Source organism: Paramisgurnus dabryanus, chromosome 13 (assembly GCF_030506205.2).
Source record: "Paramisgurnus dabryanus chromosome 13, PD_genome_1.1, whole genome shotgun sequence".
Taxonomy (NCBI): domain Eukaryota; kingdom Metazoa; phylum Chordata; class Actinopteri; order Cypriniformes; family Cobitidae; genus Paramisgurnus; species Paramisgurnus dabryanus.
In genome coordinates this window covers 1,297,208-1,313,537 of record NC_133349.1, presented here as the reverse complement: position 1 = coordinate 1,313,537, position 16,330 = coordinate 1,297,208, and the positions used below count along the sequence as shown (strand labels likewise).

The 16,330-nt window shown below is 38.2% G+C and overlaps 1 protein-coding gene across 2 annotated transcripts in view; it reads left to right on the top strand.

Annotated features, from left to right (window-relative positions):
- Positions 1 to 3,019: 3,019 nt before the first annotated feature.
- Positions 3,020 to 16,330, top strand: part of nkd2b (NKD inhibitor of WNT signaling pathway 2b) — a 40,000-nt gene continuing 26,689 nt past the window's right edge. The window contains exons 1-3 of one of the 2 annotated variants that reach the window (XM_065299041.2): positions 3,020 to 3,247; positions 3,411 to 3,437; positions 3,535 to 3,617. In XM_065299041.2, coding sequence (XP_065155113.1) covers positions 3,223 to 3,247; positions 3,411 to 3,437; positions 3,535 to 3,617 — 135 coding nt within the window. In that variant the 5' untranslated portion in view covers positions 3,020 to 3,222. The remainder of the gene's footprint in view (positions 3,248 to 3,410; positions 3,438 to 3,534; positions 3,618 to 16,330) is intronic. The other variant, XM_065299040.1, reaches the window with a different exon arrangement.

The following is a 16,330-nucleotide window of genomic DNA, read 5'->3' as shown; positions in this document are numbered from 1 at the left end:
GACACAGTTGGTTTAGTGTAAACTGGGAGATTTAATTTATAAAACAAACTAAAACATTTAACACAGCATGTGTATTTATTCACACCCAATCTGTTTGATCTTCAGTGTTCAGAAACCTGTCTGATACACCATGTGTTCATTTATCACAGAAGTGAAAGGCTGAAGTTGCAGAACTTTGTGATTTTTGGGAATCACATCAAAGAGCAGCATGACGTGCCAACACCTGTTGATACCTAAATAAAAGCTCAACACCTGTGTAACATCATACAGTGCAGGCCTGGCATTCATCTGATGTGCAGTAACTGCAAAGCTCATCAACCGAGCCCTAATTGCGACGTCTGCAAGTATTTTTTCCTTTATAGTTCCTCATCCAAATCCATACAGCTGTTTAAATCCAATCAGTGCAGGATAAAAAAATCCTCAAAGGCTTTATTGTTGGTTTATACTAGTAGGCCTTTAAACAAAGCAACGTTATATTGCTGAATTTCTTAATCAGTTTTGTGTGTTTTTGCTGTGAGCACTGGAATACCAATCTAGCTGCCAGATTCAAATAGATTTGGTGAAGAGTTAATAGACTTGTGTGCGAGATGTTTGACGTTTAAGGTTGAACGGATTACAAAGAGAGACTTGAGCTTTTCTTTGAAATTAAAGAATTGTTTACGCAGCTTACTGACATATCAAAATTGGAAATCTATTAGAAAGATCGTCATCGCCGTCTGGTCTGGATTTTTTTTGGTTCTTTCAAAATAGGCGTCTTGAGTGATTGTAAAAATGTCTGAAAAGTGATTGTGTATGTATGTGTTTGTGTGAATGTGTACTTTATTTGTGTGTCTGTGTGTGTGTGTGGGGGGGGGGTTTGAATGTATGTGTTTGTGCAAGTGTGTCCTTTATGTGTGTGTTTTAGTGTGTGTGTCTATGTATGTCTTTGTGTGTGTGTGTGCGAGTGTGTATGTGTGTCTTTGTGTCAATGTGTACTTTGTGTGTGTGTGTGTGTGTGTGTGTGTGTGTGTGTGTGTGTGTGCCCAAGTTTTTTTTGTTTGTAGGTGCACAAGTTTTTGTGTAGGTGCCCTCTGACAGCTTATAGAGTGTTTTGTACTTTAGGATGCATCCAAAATTCAGCGTACTGTCATCATGTCATGGTCATCAATGAATGAATCTAATGGCGCTTTATTTGTGAATTTTGTAGTTTGCAGTCCTTTCACTTTGTTTGAATGACAAAAGTGCCCACTATTTTCTTTAAAAATTAACCCTTTGTGTTCCACTAACGATAGTGAAATTTTAATGTAAGTTTAAATGATTGTCTCTGAACTCCTTTAATATTTTTATATTGTTTACTTTGTATATGTTCATTTTTAATGTCTGTTTCACCGGGAAAAGTCCTGTTATACTCTATGGTCATCAAACACCACAGGTCTGGTTCAGGGCTAATGGTGGGCAGCATTCTGCATCTGTCTGGTGATTCTGCTGTATAGTGGTTAGAAATCAAGTTGTGGATTTGAGTCGTGAGCTTTTGGTATTGAGCCTCCTCAGTTTGTGTCGGTGTTTAATAGGTTTTGATGGATTAAAGTCTCTGCTAAATACTTAACTGACATCATCAAGAATAAGGAAGGAGCAAATCTGTAACAGCAGTCACTTTAGATTTCACACCGCTGTGATTTCACCTAAGTGACCTTAAAACTCATTATAACTGGTGCGGACAGATTGGTTATGATGTCTCACTGACTTTCAGAAAACAATGTTTGTTGAGTCTGTTGAGCAACAGAACATTGAGGAAAGAATAATAGTTTGGTTTCAGATGAGGCGCTGGATGTCATCAACACTGCCTTAGGCAAAACTCATACATTGTCTTACAACAGTAGAGTTTGAGAGAATTTGGCCCCCAAAAAGAAAATGTTTCACTTCTTGAAAAATAAACGAACTTTACTTTCTTGAGCTGTTTTTTTTTTCAGTCAGCTGGTTGATGTGAATGTATGATGTCAGTTCTTTTCAAATTCACACAGGTATAGAGTAACCACAGGTGTAATTCATCACAATAACTGTGTGGACATGATACTTAACAACCAAATATATCTGTTTTTTTAGGAGAGATCTGTGTTAGTTCTCAAAGACTAAATTTCACTAAAAAAGTTTTTTTGTACATTTTTGTGAAAGCGAGAAAATAGAATAAAAAACCTTTTGAATATTTTAACATATTTTCCACACATTAATTTTCCATAATTATGTTCAAATAATGTTCAAAAAAGCCTATGTTGTGTTATTTTTCACAACTAAATGTCATGTAGTGTCACTACGTATCCAGCTCTATATGGTTAGCTTGATGTTGAAATATTTTTATATATTTTAACCTGGACAGTAAAGCTCAATAGCTTTTGTACAGAGACTTTAAAAGTACATAGATATCCAGTGGTGAGATACACTTGGGTGTCTCTAGTTAGGATATTATGGGGCGGTTTCCCGGACAGGGTTTAGATTAGTCCAGGACTATGCCTTAGTTATATTAGGACATTTAAGTAGTTTTTATAAACAAACCTTACAAAAAAACAATACTGGTGTGCATCTTGAGACCAAACAATGGCACTGTACAAGGTGTTTTTGAAATTAAGGCAGCTCAAACATGCATTTTAGTCTGGGACTAGCATAAGCCCTGTCCGGGAAACCGCCCCTTTATATTTTAAAACCATATATGCAGATGATCCCACAATATTTGTGTATGAAACCTGCATAATGTTAGGAAGCGTTTATTTGGGTAAAGGTGGAAACCCTCTACATTTTCACCTGAAACCCTGTCCCCCATTTAAAATAAAATACCTGGACTCAGAGACTTTATTTTATTTTATTGACATTTATATTCTTTTTAAATGTACTTTTCAATCTATCTCTGCTAATGCATTGACATTCAGATAAGAAAGTGCCACTTGGCAGGCATCAGAAATGTAAAGGAGGCAAAATTCGTGTTAAGGGGGCTTTAAAAGTGTCAGTAGGGGGCATCAGTAGTGTAAAGTGGGCAGGACCGGCAGCGCGTCTCGCGTCTCTTCACATCTTCACGAGCGCGTACAGAAGCGCGCATCAGCGAGCGCATGCGGATCACTCTGCGTTATTTCTCTGATTTTATATTGACGCTCGTGCTTTATCAGAATCAATCTGGATTAAAACTCATTCTTCAGGTACTTCAGAAGGGATATAATGTAACTGCTATGTGTGAGAAACTAAAGGATTGATACAATGGGCAAACTTCACTCAAAACATGGTGAGTTACGCGTTTAACTAACTTACAAGCCTATACTTTATAAAATACAGTTTTATTTATAAATATAGATATATGTTTATGATACAGTATTATGTATATTTACATGTCAAATATAGATTTGCATGTTATTTTTTAGTAAGAAGAATTATATTTATCATTGCAGCTTGCAAACGTCGGGAAAATCCTGAGGGTAAGTTGACAGAGTTTTAAAACGATGTGAATGATTAAATGTGATTATTAAAAGCTTGGTTGTGCAGAACATTGCTTGATGTGAAATATATTTCCAGGAGACAGTTTTGGAGTGAATGCATTTATTTCAAGAAGAGGTGTTGAAGACGGCACACCTGAAGCCCATCTGAAAGATTATCAGGTGAACATCATCATCTACTTTCCATGCATTTCACTTACTGCAGATGCCATTACATCTTAATGGAGTTTATATTTCATGATGGATTTTAAGTTCTTAACAGTTCTTACCATAAACATTTATTTGTACCTTTAAAACAAATTTTCTGGGTGTAGTCAGGTTGATTCAGTTTAAATGAATCATAATTTGGATATAAACAAGGTCATTTAGATATTACCACATGAAAAACATTTTCAGGTTGTATGGCATAAGTTGTTTTTACTGCACACTCCCTGTTTGAATTTCAACATTTTCATAAGCACCTCAGTCTGGATTGTTCAGCTTTAAAACAGACCGCTGCTTTGACTTTAGCTCTGCATCACGCTTGACTCGCTCAAGAATTTAGTCTGGAGATGAACTGCAAATGAAATGGCCTTTGGTAATCCAGGCATCCAAATCCTGCATTCCCAGTACCCAAAAATCATCCTTACCCCGACTGAAACTAACAGATCAGAGACTGTGAATGTAGGACCTTGCATTGATATGACCGCTTGTATATATCTGTGGTTGTTATATTGAGACAGATGCATGTGGTTGTTCACACATGTGGCTTTCGATAGCATCGTCCCAGGAGGTTTTGGAGTTTAGGTATCGTCTATATCAAGAGGACGGTGCTCAGACACTGAATGTTACAAATGCTGTTAGAAAGATGGGCTTTTACAAATGTCTTTACATCACTTGAGTCAGTGTAGCATGTAACTGCTCTGTTAGAAACGTTCATTAGTGTTCCTTTAAGAATGGGAAAGTTATTTGGGAAAATTTGACAGTGCCCTCGAGGCTAAACTGCCACCCGCACAGAGACCGTCCCATGTCATCATTCCTGAGTTTGATTTAATGAATGGTTTGGCTCAGATTTATGTTGTGTCAGTCGACAGGTGCCTTTATGAGTACAAATGTGGCAGACGTTTGTTTATTTAACTTGCTTTGTTTTAACTTAAGATGGAAAGTTGTTTAGCTAAGCTTACAGTTCACTTTAATGTATTTAGTTTGTTGAATGAGCACAGTGTGTTTTTTAATAACTTGAATTAAAGTTTAATATTGTAGATGGAAATGTTGCCATACACTTGATGTCTTTAGATTTTTAAATCAAAAACTGTAAAAGTGTGTTGTGCAGCCAACTTTTTAAGTTTATAAACAATTGGATGGCTTTATAATATCACCATAACTATTTATCGAACACCGTTGAAATGTTTCTTTATGCATACAATATGGAAAAATCCCCCTTGTTAAAGGTTCATTATATGTGAAGCTCCCTGCTATCATAATGGTGTACACACCAAACGCGAAGCATCGCGTTCCTCGCTCTAGATTACTCGTGGGATTTAACTTCCTGTCATGCAAATTTTTCGCTTTATTTGTATATTTTTTTACTTGCATAAAGGTGCGTTTGAGGCGAATAGTGCGTGCATCGTCCTGCATGAGTTTGCGTATATTCATATTTTTGCATTGACTTTGTATGTAATCTTCTTTGGTGTGTACGCCCCATAATTTTTAGATGACTTATTTACTTTGTTACAGACTACGGCCTCATTCAGACCACCAGCAACTTTCTTGCTGTGTGTTGCCCATCTCTTTTAATTAGGCTTTTTTTGAAATCTGGTTATCATAAACAAATGAGTAACATCCAATGAAGAAAGAACGTGGACCTGAACTCCACCGCTTCTCTCCCATTAGTAGTCGCTTCCAAAAATCGCTCCTTGTTTCCATAAACTTTTTAAAGGGACAATAAGTAGGATTTACCCCCATCTAGTGGTAAAATTGTATTTTGCATTCAAACGAATAGTGCTCTCTAGCGCCTCGCTTTTCCAAATGCGTGTTGCAACTACGGTTGCCGTTATGTAATCACTGATTTCCTTGTCCGTGTCAGCATGTGTTCTGAATAAAAACGCGTTAGTGCTTTTTGTCCATCTTTGCTATTATAGTTTATCAATACGGCAGAACGACATGGAAGCCTCGTTGGACTTACCCGTTCAATGTAAGTAAAGAAAAGAAATTCTAAGTTTACAAAGAAAAGTCAGATTACTGGTAGAGGTCATTTGACACCAACAAGGACATATTTATAAATAAAGACATTGATTTTGATTAATAAAACACTTAAAACCCTACTTACTGTCCCTTTAACTTTCTCTGGTTGCCCACCCGGTCTCCAGCGGTCACTTTTGCTCTTATTGCCAGAAGTCACCAAGCTTGCGCTGAAATGAATGAGATTGCGTCGCCTGTATAACGAGTTGTACTGGAGTGTTTGGTGTCAGACGTCCGTGTGTTTGGTTTGGTTTGATGTCCGCTGCTGTCAGTCCTAACTCACAGACGTGAAGTAGTACTGATAATGTGTCATTGATGTGTGTGATATCTTGATAAGCTGTAGAAATAAAGAGGCATTGTTCTTGAATCTGAGAGTTTTGATTGAACTCTTTCCAGCACATTTACTCCATTATGTTACACAACAGTTGGCAGAAACGGACGCTCATAAGCCGTCTACAAGAAAATTAAGCCAACAGTTCACCTAGAAATGAACATTTTGTGTTGTTTTAATACACAAAATGAAAAACGTTGCTTCAATCTGAAATGGACTGAAGAATAAAGACTGCTGGGAAAGTGAATGAAGCGCCATCATGTTTTAATTGTTCAAACAAGCAAATGTTCTTCTTTAATATCATCATTTAACTCAATAAGTGTTTATAATTATATTCTTGAGCCGGTGTAAATGATTTGATGTGGCTTTTCATCCAGACCTCATATAAAACATAATTAGACCTCTGCCTGATGTTTCTCTCTGATGGTTGAACACTTTGATGAATGAAGTCAAGCAGACACATGCACTATGATTATCTTTATAGTTCATGTATGGCTTATAATTATACATAAAGTGCAAGAAAGTTTTCATGATAAGGAGAAATCTGTAGTGTGTACAAATCCCATATCGTTCAGGATTGGAATGAGCTTGTGTTGTTTGGTCTTATTTTATATATAAACGGTGTTTTTGGTGATTTTTCAGCATTGTGATATTTGTAATGACATTATCGTCTTTAGTTTGTGTTTCAACAGGTCAGGTTGGTTTTCAGTGTTGTATTTAAATCATAAAGTTTGCTTTGACTACAGGTGTGAGCTGATGTACCTTCACTATGTAGGATAATTTGGATGGGAAAAAATTTATTTGAAAATACAAAAAAAAAACATTCTTCTGTAACATCGCTGTGATAAAACTTTTTAAAGCGTAACTAAACCCTAAACCAACTTTTTTTAGTTAATGATCTGTAAGAATGATGCTTTATTAGTGCTGTTCATTGATTTTAGTAACATTTTTGACATTTGGGTATAAAGTGTTTAAATACTACAATATATGGTGTAAAAAAGTCTGAGTGCTGCCCTCTTCAGGTTGAACGGTGACTACTGCAGTTGAATTTTCCTATTGGATGTTGGATCCAAATAATACCTCGTGATTGGTACGAGCTTAGTTCATCCCCTCTATCTCCGTTAGGATTTGCCCACTTTCCTTGCATTTTTCAAATATTGCCATTGGGTGGAGTCAGGCTCTGACAAGGGGTTTAGTTATGCTTTAAGCATCTTTGTTTTTAAGAGTGTATGTATTTAATGATGCCATACTTTCTGTTTTGCTTTTGTAAATACTTAACTTTTGTTTCTCATAAAAAAATAAAGTCAAATGATCTTCAATGGCAGTCGATCAAGTTTAAAGGCCGTGTAGCTGATTTTGAAATGTGCTAAGTGTAGCCTGCATTGAAATCACCATCCCACCCTTTGTGCAAATCGCTGTCCCAAGTACTAGCTAAATCCATCAAAATCTTCCTACCAGTCTAAAAGAATCACTGCAACCATGGCATCGTCTTTTAGACACTTTGCAGTTGTCTCCATTATAAAAAAGCAATATCGAAATTTTTTCGTTGTTGCTTGTTCAAAAACTGTTTTTTGTTTTGTGCCTCTTGTGCCACTTGTTATCGGTTCAGCAGAAAAATTTGTTTGCTGCTGTTTGCATGCCATTCTCCCTCTGTTTAATGGTGTGAATGCACTAATGATGATGTATGACGTCTGCGTTAACAGGGTGCACAGTGGTACACAAAACACATTTACAGAAGAGGAGCAAAAATCGCATGCATCCAGTTATTGCATTCGGTCTGTGTTCAATGATTTGTTGAAAATGTTTGACATTATGGAAAATAAACGTATAATAAGTGTGTTAACACAGATCCTGTAAAGAGATGTGACATATCTATAGTCCTGCGCTTGGTAGTTTTTTTTCTCCGCTGCATCTGAAGTTTGCTAATTATTTTATTATTTCTCTCTCCAGAAACCACACATGTGCAGTTTTGTTTATGATAAGACTATAAAAGAGCGTGTGATGCTCTGTTCTGTCATGCTGATGAATGATCTCAGCTTCAGTGCTGATAGTGACGAGCTCTCTGATCTCAGTCCAGTTTGCAGACATTTCTCATCATGAATGTTGATCTGCATGTAAACTCCTCATTTTAAAGAGCTGCACCATAACTTCTTATTGTGATGACACACAGGTCCTCACTACAGCACGCCCCTTACGGCATTGTTTCTTCATCTTGTTTACACGGAATGTTTCTAGGTCTTCTTTACGGGAGCGATCCCAGCACATTTATGGGATTTGTTTGCGTCCCTTTCTGCAAATCTTACTGTGCGTTCACACCAGACGCGGAAGAGGCGGCAAAAATGCGAACATTTTGAGTTTACTCGCTTCTTTGCACATGAAATTCGAGTCATTCGAGACATTACTGTGTAAATTTGGGAGGGTCTTTGCATTGACTTAACATGTAAATCACTCGCGCTTGCTGCCTCTTCTGTGTCTGGTGTGAATGCACCATTACGTAGATTTTCTGCGACCAAAGTGCTGTGTGAATGAGGTTTTAGACACTTTAACGTAGTGATTGCTATCAGGATATGAGGAGACTTTCAACCAGCATGACTTAAAATGTTTCTGAATCAAATCAGATACCCTGCCTTTAACTTGTGCTGAACCCAGAACTTAAAGAGAGAGAAGTAATGTCTCTGATAATTGTGTCTGGCTTTAGCTTCAAGATTCGGGAGACAGGTAAAATCCCAAATGGCCAGAGATTAGAAGGGGCCAAATCCGGCGTTCGGTCAGACCTCCCTCCCCCCGGTCCATTGTCAGGGGCGAGAGGGGAATGGCATTCTTCAGCTGCCTGGCTAAAACTTCAAAGCCCAGAGCTGGGAGTTATTAAAGCTCTCTGATATCACTGGAGCCATGGGTTTCTGTGTGTTTCTGCTGGGTTTTGGGGGGAAGGGTAAATGGATAAACAGCCCCAGGGGCAGAAACAGACGGGTGAGTGTCCCGAGGGTCTTCATAGTTAAGGGCTCTTTAGTATTAACTCTAAAAGCCATTTGTGTCCAGAGGTCAGTAATGGGCTGCTCATTAGCTCTGGACAGATGTTTCCTTCAAGAAAGTGAACATTGTGTTGCTGTTACTCACCCGCGTCTCGTTTTAAACCCTTGATGAATCTTTCTTTGACAGCTTGTAGTGATGATACTACTGCCAGTCAGTACCATCAAGTATAATCGCTTTGTGTGAGGAACAAACTAAAATAAAATCATTTGTTCAATGATAATCTTTCTCCCTCATTTACATCAAATGATTTGAGAATAAGTTTTTGAAGATTCAATTATCAGCTTGTTTCTCACTGAGGGCCGTTTATTTGAGAATGTTTTTAACCATAAACTAGTAAAAATGTTTATGAGGTTTGGCTGTTCGTTTGAGTTTTGGGGTCATGAAAACACGACTTTTATATGTAGACGGGTTTCAAAGTGCAAGTTTTTGAAAACATTGGCTTGTCGTCTCGTGTAAACTACATAACTGCGAATCTGTGATAATGGTGACGCCATGGGCCATGTAGGCTATTCATTCAGTCTGTAGACATGTGTGAGTATAACCAAAACAACAATGGTGGCCGACAGGACTGAAGTTTGTGCTGCTCAACATTATGAGGCCCTGTTTACATGAAAACTTTCAAAGGTGAATATGTAAAAATATTTTATCGTTTACATGGCGATGGCGTTTTTATAGGCTTAAAAACGCAAAAAAAGTGAAACCACCCTCCAGACTGGAAATCTTAAAAACGCTCTACCGTCGCATTCCCGTCTAAAGGCTAAAAACGCAAAAATCTGCTCACAGTGGCTCTCGTCGTTTACGCGTTTACGTCACAGGCATGCACAAGTTCAGTAAAATAACAACAAACATGTCGGATTATTTCCATACGTCGGACCTTCAAGTTGCCATAGCAGCTCTGATAAATATTCAAGAGTCTCTCCAGCAGTTGTACGAAAATTTCACAGCTAGTATTACTGATCAGAGATGCAGCTTTAATTACCTTCATCGAATTGTTGATGCGCCAATTCATCGGAGGCAAACCAGACAGCTTTGGACGAGACCTGGGAGAACAAGGAAGAAGGATGAACGCAGGTTAGAGATGCGCGGATGGGCTATTATTTCATCCGCAACCGCATCACAAAACTCATCATCCGTCCGCCATCCATCCGCACCAACGTTTCTGACCAGTTTTCAAAACCGCACCCGCCCGCCATCCGCTGACTGGGCGATGCAAAGCGCTGCTGATGACAGCCGCGAGACTAGAAAGATCTAATATCAGCAGTGAACTTCGTCTCCGTTCGGCACACAGGGACAAAAATAAATAAATAAATATTAAATAGCCTAAATTAAACGCACAAATATAGCCTGCACTGGTGTCATCCTGATTTACCACTTTGTAAAACTTATTTCAGGCAACCTTTTTCTGACCTTCTATTTCCTTTGTTTTTAATTCTCATTTTTTGAGTTTGCCACGTACCTCCTTCGCCGGCGTTGATAAGAGCTGTGTCAAAATGCGTCCTCATTTCTCCGCGCTGTTAATGATAGAACGAATGGATCCTTAACAGCTGAGGCTATCCCAAACAATACAAACCTTTATTCAATAAAATTGTGTATTTATTAGAAAACTTTTTCTTGTCACTGTTTTAGTATTATATGTTTTGTGTTAATATTATTCTGTTTATGTTGCGTGTATTTCTAAGGTTGATTATTTGATATACTGTTGAATAGTTTAATCTACATCAATGTGTCATATTTTCTAAAATAAATTAATATTTTTCTGATTACATATTCATTTTAATAAGTCAGAAATGTCTCCGCTGTTTTCTGCTGACAGACGCGGTGGGCGGCTACTGGGGGCGCGTGCAACAGGTGACGCAAATAATGGGTCCTCAGAAGGCTAGACCGTCTCATTTCAGTTGTCTTCGCGAACTTCTGAGACTGCCACCTTGAAAGCCAGAGTGCTCACCTTTTAAGGTTGCATGCTTAGAAGGACACAGCTAATAGCAAGCAGTCAATCCGCCACCCGCCCAAATTTAATTAAAATATTATTTTTCGTCACGTCATCCGCCCGATCTGCGGTTTATCCGCGGAGTCCGCGGCTGTAACCGCCAACCGCGCATCTCTAACGCAGGTGCGTGGACTTGGTGTTGTTGTGTGTCAGTGCTTCACATTGCCACCTAGCCACCTGGAGTGCATATTACATAGAATATCACAGACTTTTGCGTCACCATATGCACGCAGATTTCCACCTCAAAATGCTTGTATAAACACAAAATAAAAAGTTATAATGCAAAGCCACTTTTGTGTTTTCTCTTCAGATCGTTTCCGTGTAAACGTAGCCTGAGTTTGTTAATGCTTGTTCATGCAAAGTTTACAAAATTTGCTCAATTTATAGTCCAGGTGTAGCTTATTGTCCGTCTAAATAAAATGCTTTAGCCATCTTGATTGTTTGTAGAATAAGAATACGTATCTGTGTAGTTGTTTCTTTATAAAGTAACATCGCCATCTGCTGGCCGGGTATGCATAATCCAGTCTTTTTAGTTGTGTTTGTGGACGCATGTAACTTAAATCTTTAATCTTTTTAACAGCATTGTCACTTGCATGTGAAATTTTTCAAAAACGCAAAACTTTTTACTTCATTGTTGTCGCGTAAACAAAGCCTCAGTCAGGTTCGTTTCTTACAATGCACCTATTATCAAAGTAGTTTGCTGACATTTTTCTTTTCCACCGAAAGAATAACAGCACATGCGAGTGAATTTTTATTTTTAGATGAATTTTTACAGAGAGCTGTCAGGTCGAGGAGGTTTCTGCGTCAGATTAAAGTATGTTGAGTGATCAGGTAACGATGAACTTGGAGACACAGTGACTGTTGGCTGATCAAAGACGTTGGGTAGAAAAACAGGCTTTCCACGATAGGGAAAGAATGAGTTGGCTGGTTTTGAGAGAGAAACATGACTGATCATCCCAGGTGCTGCTATATTACCTGTATAAACATCTGGCAAGGCTTAGAAAGATCTTTAGAGGTAAGATCAAAATGACCAGTCAACATGAGAAGCCAAAATAGCAGTCACGCAGAATGTGGAACAAGAGGCTTCTCTGTGAAAGATCGGCGCTCGATTCCAGCCCCGAGACCGCCGTTCTTAAAGAAGCTGTGAGGCTTCAGTGTACTTCAATACTGGAAACATCAACAGTCTGCTCATATACTGCCTGCTTCTTATGTCTGAATGACCAAATAATGACACACTGCTTTCACTTTTCAACGCCCTCTTTGTCTTCAGTGTTGGCCTATTTGAAGAAAATCACATTTAATGCAGGATAAACTTCATTGTCTTGAGCACGTTGAGCTGCTGTAAATTTTGTTTGTCTCATCATTGGTCTGGATGCTGTTAACAGTAAATCATTTAGTTGAAATCATTATTAGCAGAAGGGCTGAGAGTTGATTTAATGGCGACTTGGAGATATTTGAAGAGTTTGTTTTACTTGTTTTAATTTGGCTTGACTAGAGAGGGGAACGGTGAGCCTTCATCTTTGAATGAAAAGCATGTGGCAGTCCTCCAGAACAGCGGGGTCTTTCAGCAGACATCTGTTCTTGGTTTGTACAGCAGAGATCCTGGAGCAGGAGCAGAGGGGTAACTGGGGGCCGATAAGGGTGAGGGGCAGTTTGTTATTCTCAAGGCTTTGTACTGCCGGCCGGGGCTTTATTAGGGCTGTAAGTTTGGGGGATGGAGAGATGTGGAAGAAACAAGGGGTACAGTAGATATTTTGTGGTGTTTGCCGTAAATCACACTTCAGTGATGCTGTTGTTTATTCTTTAGAGTTTTGAATATGAAACTTTTGTGCTGCACATACCAGAAATCATCTGGTTTGTAGGAAAGAGATGCAGGAGTTTCAGGTTAGAGAGATCAGATTTACAGTTTTTTTGTTATAGTGGATAATAAAACAACACTTACAAGGGTTAAAACTTTACAGTAGGCAGCTTCCTAAATAACATTACATATGCACTATAAAAATGCAGCATGAAACTTGATTTTGCAAGTCAATTTCGACATTCTATTTGAAGCTTTGACCTATGAATAGCTATAGAAAAGAGTTGAAATTGTTTAACTATAAATATATGTAAAAAAATATATGTTGATTTGACAAAAATGCTGAATTTTTTATAGTGTGGGACAGACATTTTAAGGGGACATAATGAAAATCTGACTTTTTCCTTGTTTATGTGCTATAATTGTTCCCCAGTGCTTCTATCAACCTAGAAAATGTGTAAAAGGCCAACCCAGTAACTTAGTTTTGGCAAACCATTCTCTGCAAGCATGGATAAAAAGCTCATTCTAATTTGGCTCCCCTTGTGATGTCAGAAGGGGATCTTATTATAATAATACCGCCCCTTAATCTGCACTATCCAACCACGGCACTGCCGTTTTGTGCAGAGATTAGCTCATTTGCATTTTAAAGAACACACCCCAAAACAGCACATTTTTGCTCACACTAATTTTTATAAGCTATAATAAATAAATCTATATGGGGTATTTTGAGCTAAAAATTCACATACGTACTCAGGGGACACTAAAGATTATTTAACATCTTAGTTTTGTAAAATGTCCTCTTTAAATGATAAGTTTATGACAGAGATTTCTTTCCGATTCAGTAACACAAAATTTTGGGCGTAGTTTATTAAACGGCACTTTGCACTTAAAATGGATTACATCTGCGTACATGTGATGTGTTTCTGACCTGTCAGTGATGGTTTTAGATTCATTTACACAGATTTAAAGCCTGTAGCAAAAGCATCTATTGCTGTTTTATTTGGTCAGAAAATGCAAATCTCTAGTTGCTGATGTTTTTGTAAAAGCTCTTGACTCTTGGCTTTTAAAAAATCCCATCACATTTCAATCTTTTTTTAAAGCAAACATCAGAGACCGGCGAAAGAGTCGTGTCATCGCTTATACAAGTTTCAGTGTTATAAAGATGTTATTTATAAGTTGTGGTATTTGTCCTACCCCTCCTCCACTGTGATTGGACCTTATCCCAGACAAAACCCGCCAGCTGCTGGCGTTTTTGAAAAGCGCAGCACTTCCGTTGGGAAACAATTGAAAACATATGCCAGCGTAAACGTTTTGGTGTGCACGCTACCTTAGATTTTAAATTATTTAGTTTAATGCTGTCATCCTGGATAGGTTTTGTTATTAGCTTTAGTGTAGTTGACTGTTGTGTTGTTCTGCAGCTTGAATGTATTTTTATATACGAGTGAAGGTGTATTACAGTCTAATACAGATTGAATCTGTCAAGTGTCTTGTGTACTCATTTTTAGGGGATAAACAGAATTGGGAAATAAACCAGAATAAAGGCAGCTGAAAGCCTCAATAACTGAGGATATATATTTTATACATGAAAATTGATGACGCTGGAGATTTTGAACTTTGTGTATCAAAGGTTCATTTTGCCGAAAACATATATGGATTTTTTGTCTGAAAATTTTGTGGCTTGACAAACTTTACTTATAAAGTCCTATAAATCAGCACCAGTATATATGGAGAAGTGTTTTTTGTGAGAACATCTACAATACCTGCGAGTACAAGAGACCTCGTTTTATTTTCTTTCTCTGACGCCCCCCTCTCTACAAACCCCCTCCCGATTTCCTCCTCGGGCCACATTTTGTGGAAAAAGACATTTTAACACTGCAGGCAGATTGCATGTTTATTTATTCAAGGATATTTATGCTGTGAAAGGCGCTTTGAAGGTGTTTGCTTTCTTTCTCTTGGTTCCTTGTATAAGCATTTCTTCTCAAGGCTGGCCGAGGGTTCGAAGCTTCAAAGGACATGAAGGTGCCATCATTACTAGATGGTGAGCACATGTAGAGCGACTTTAACAAAGATGACTGTTTGATCCCTTCCAGACTCGACCAATGTTTCCTTTTCCTCATTCCAGACTTTTGACATTTACTCATAATTACGGGAATTTATTACGCCGTGTTCAAAGGCGACGTGAAACCAAAATTGAGCTCTTTTACTCTCTTAATAACGCATTATTAGTGAATGATTCACATGTGACTGCAAATAATTCTTATAATCTTCATAAACAAACGATTTGCATACCGCCTTTCGTATCATTGATGCCCTGTGTTTAACAAACAGAAGATGACGACGGATGCTTTAATACGTTAACATCTTCTAATCACGCTTTGTTTGTAAAACTTTGAATGGAGCTTAACATTAATGCATTGTTTAAAAACCTTCAGCATGGATTCAGACCTCACAGATGTGTTGGCTGATGCTGTTAAATAAACATGATTTGAGACGTGATGGATTTAAAGGTGTTCACCTGGTGTGTGTATGACGTTTAAAGCGCCGCCGCCGCTGAGGTCAGTCTGACTGAGTGGAAATGAAGTGTTTGTGGTGGATGTTACGGTGAGCGTTTACTTACAGGAGAAAAAGAGAAAATACCTGGAGCGGGAGTGAAAAGCGTCTGTGCGGTGAGCGTTTTTGGCCGAGGCTCCTGGATTCGTGACAACGTTTGATGTTGTGCAGCTCTCAGCCAAGTCAAACACTTGGAGACTCAAAGGTTATTACATTTGAGTGTGTAAGGTATGTTTCCATATAAACCGCCGGTCTCCTGTAGAAAGCTCAAGCTCTTTAGCTCCGCGTGGACCTCATTTTGTGAGCCTTAGTGCAGTCAAGGGAATATTTGATTTTTTTTACTGGTGGTGTTGCTATAGGGGTCTTAATGAAATACCACTGTTTGAATCTCTAATGTCATGACAAAGCATTTGGAAAACTTTGCAAATTTGAACAAAGTGTTTGCATTAGGACTACTTAAAAATTGAGGAAAGTTGTTGCCCTAAAAAAATTAAGTAATGTGATTTAAAACAAGAGTAGGGGAGAGCAGGAGCGAAAGTTACATTTTTCTGAAAAGCGTCAAATTAAAGTGCCCCTATTTTGTGTTTTTGGTATAATACATTGTGTTCATGTGGTTTATGGTTAAAAAACACATTATTTTCCACATACCGTACATTTTTGTAGCTCCAGATATACTGCTTTCATCAAACGCATTGATTTTGTACAAAACTCATAGATTTGAAGGCGCTGTGTCTTTGGCCATCTAATCTGTACGTTGTGATTGGTCTGAATACTTCTGATGGCAGCAAGAAATGTGATGCATCTTACCATGTTTGAAAGATTCACTCACAATTTAATGCTGATAATGTCGGTCTTCTCTACATCACCAATCCCCGGAAGTAAACTGTTGCCTACAATCCGTGTGTTTGTTTAGTCCAAGAAAAGAGATTTACGTCTGTGGGGTTTGTACCTTTTGC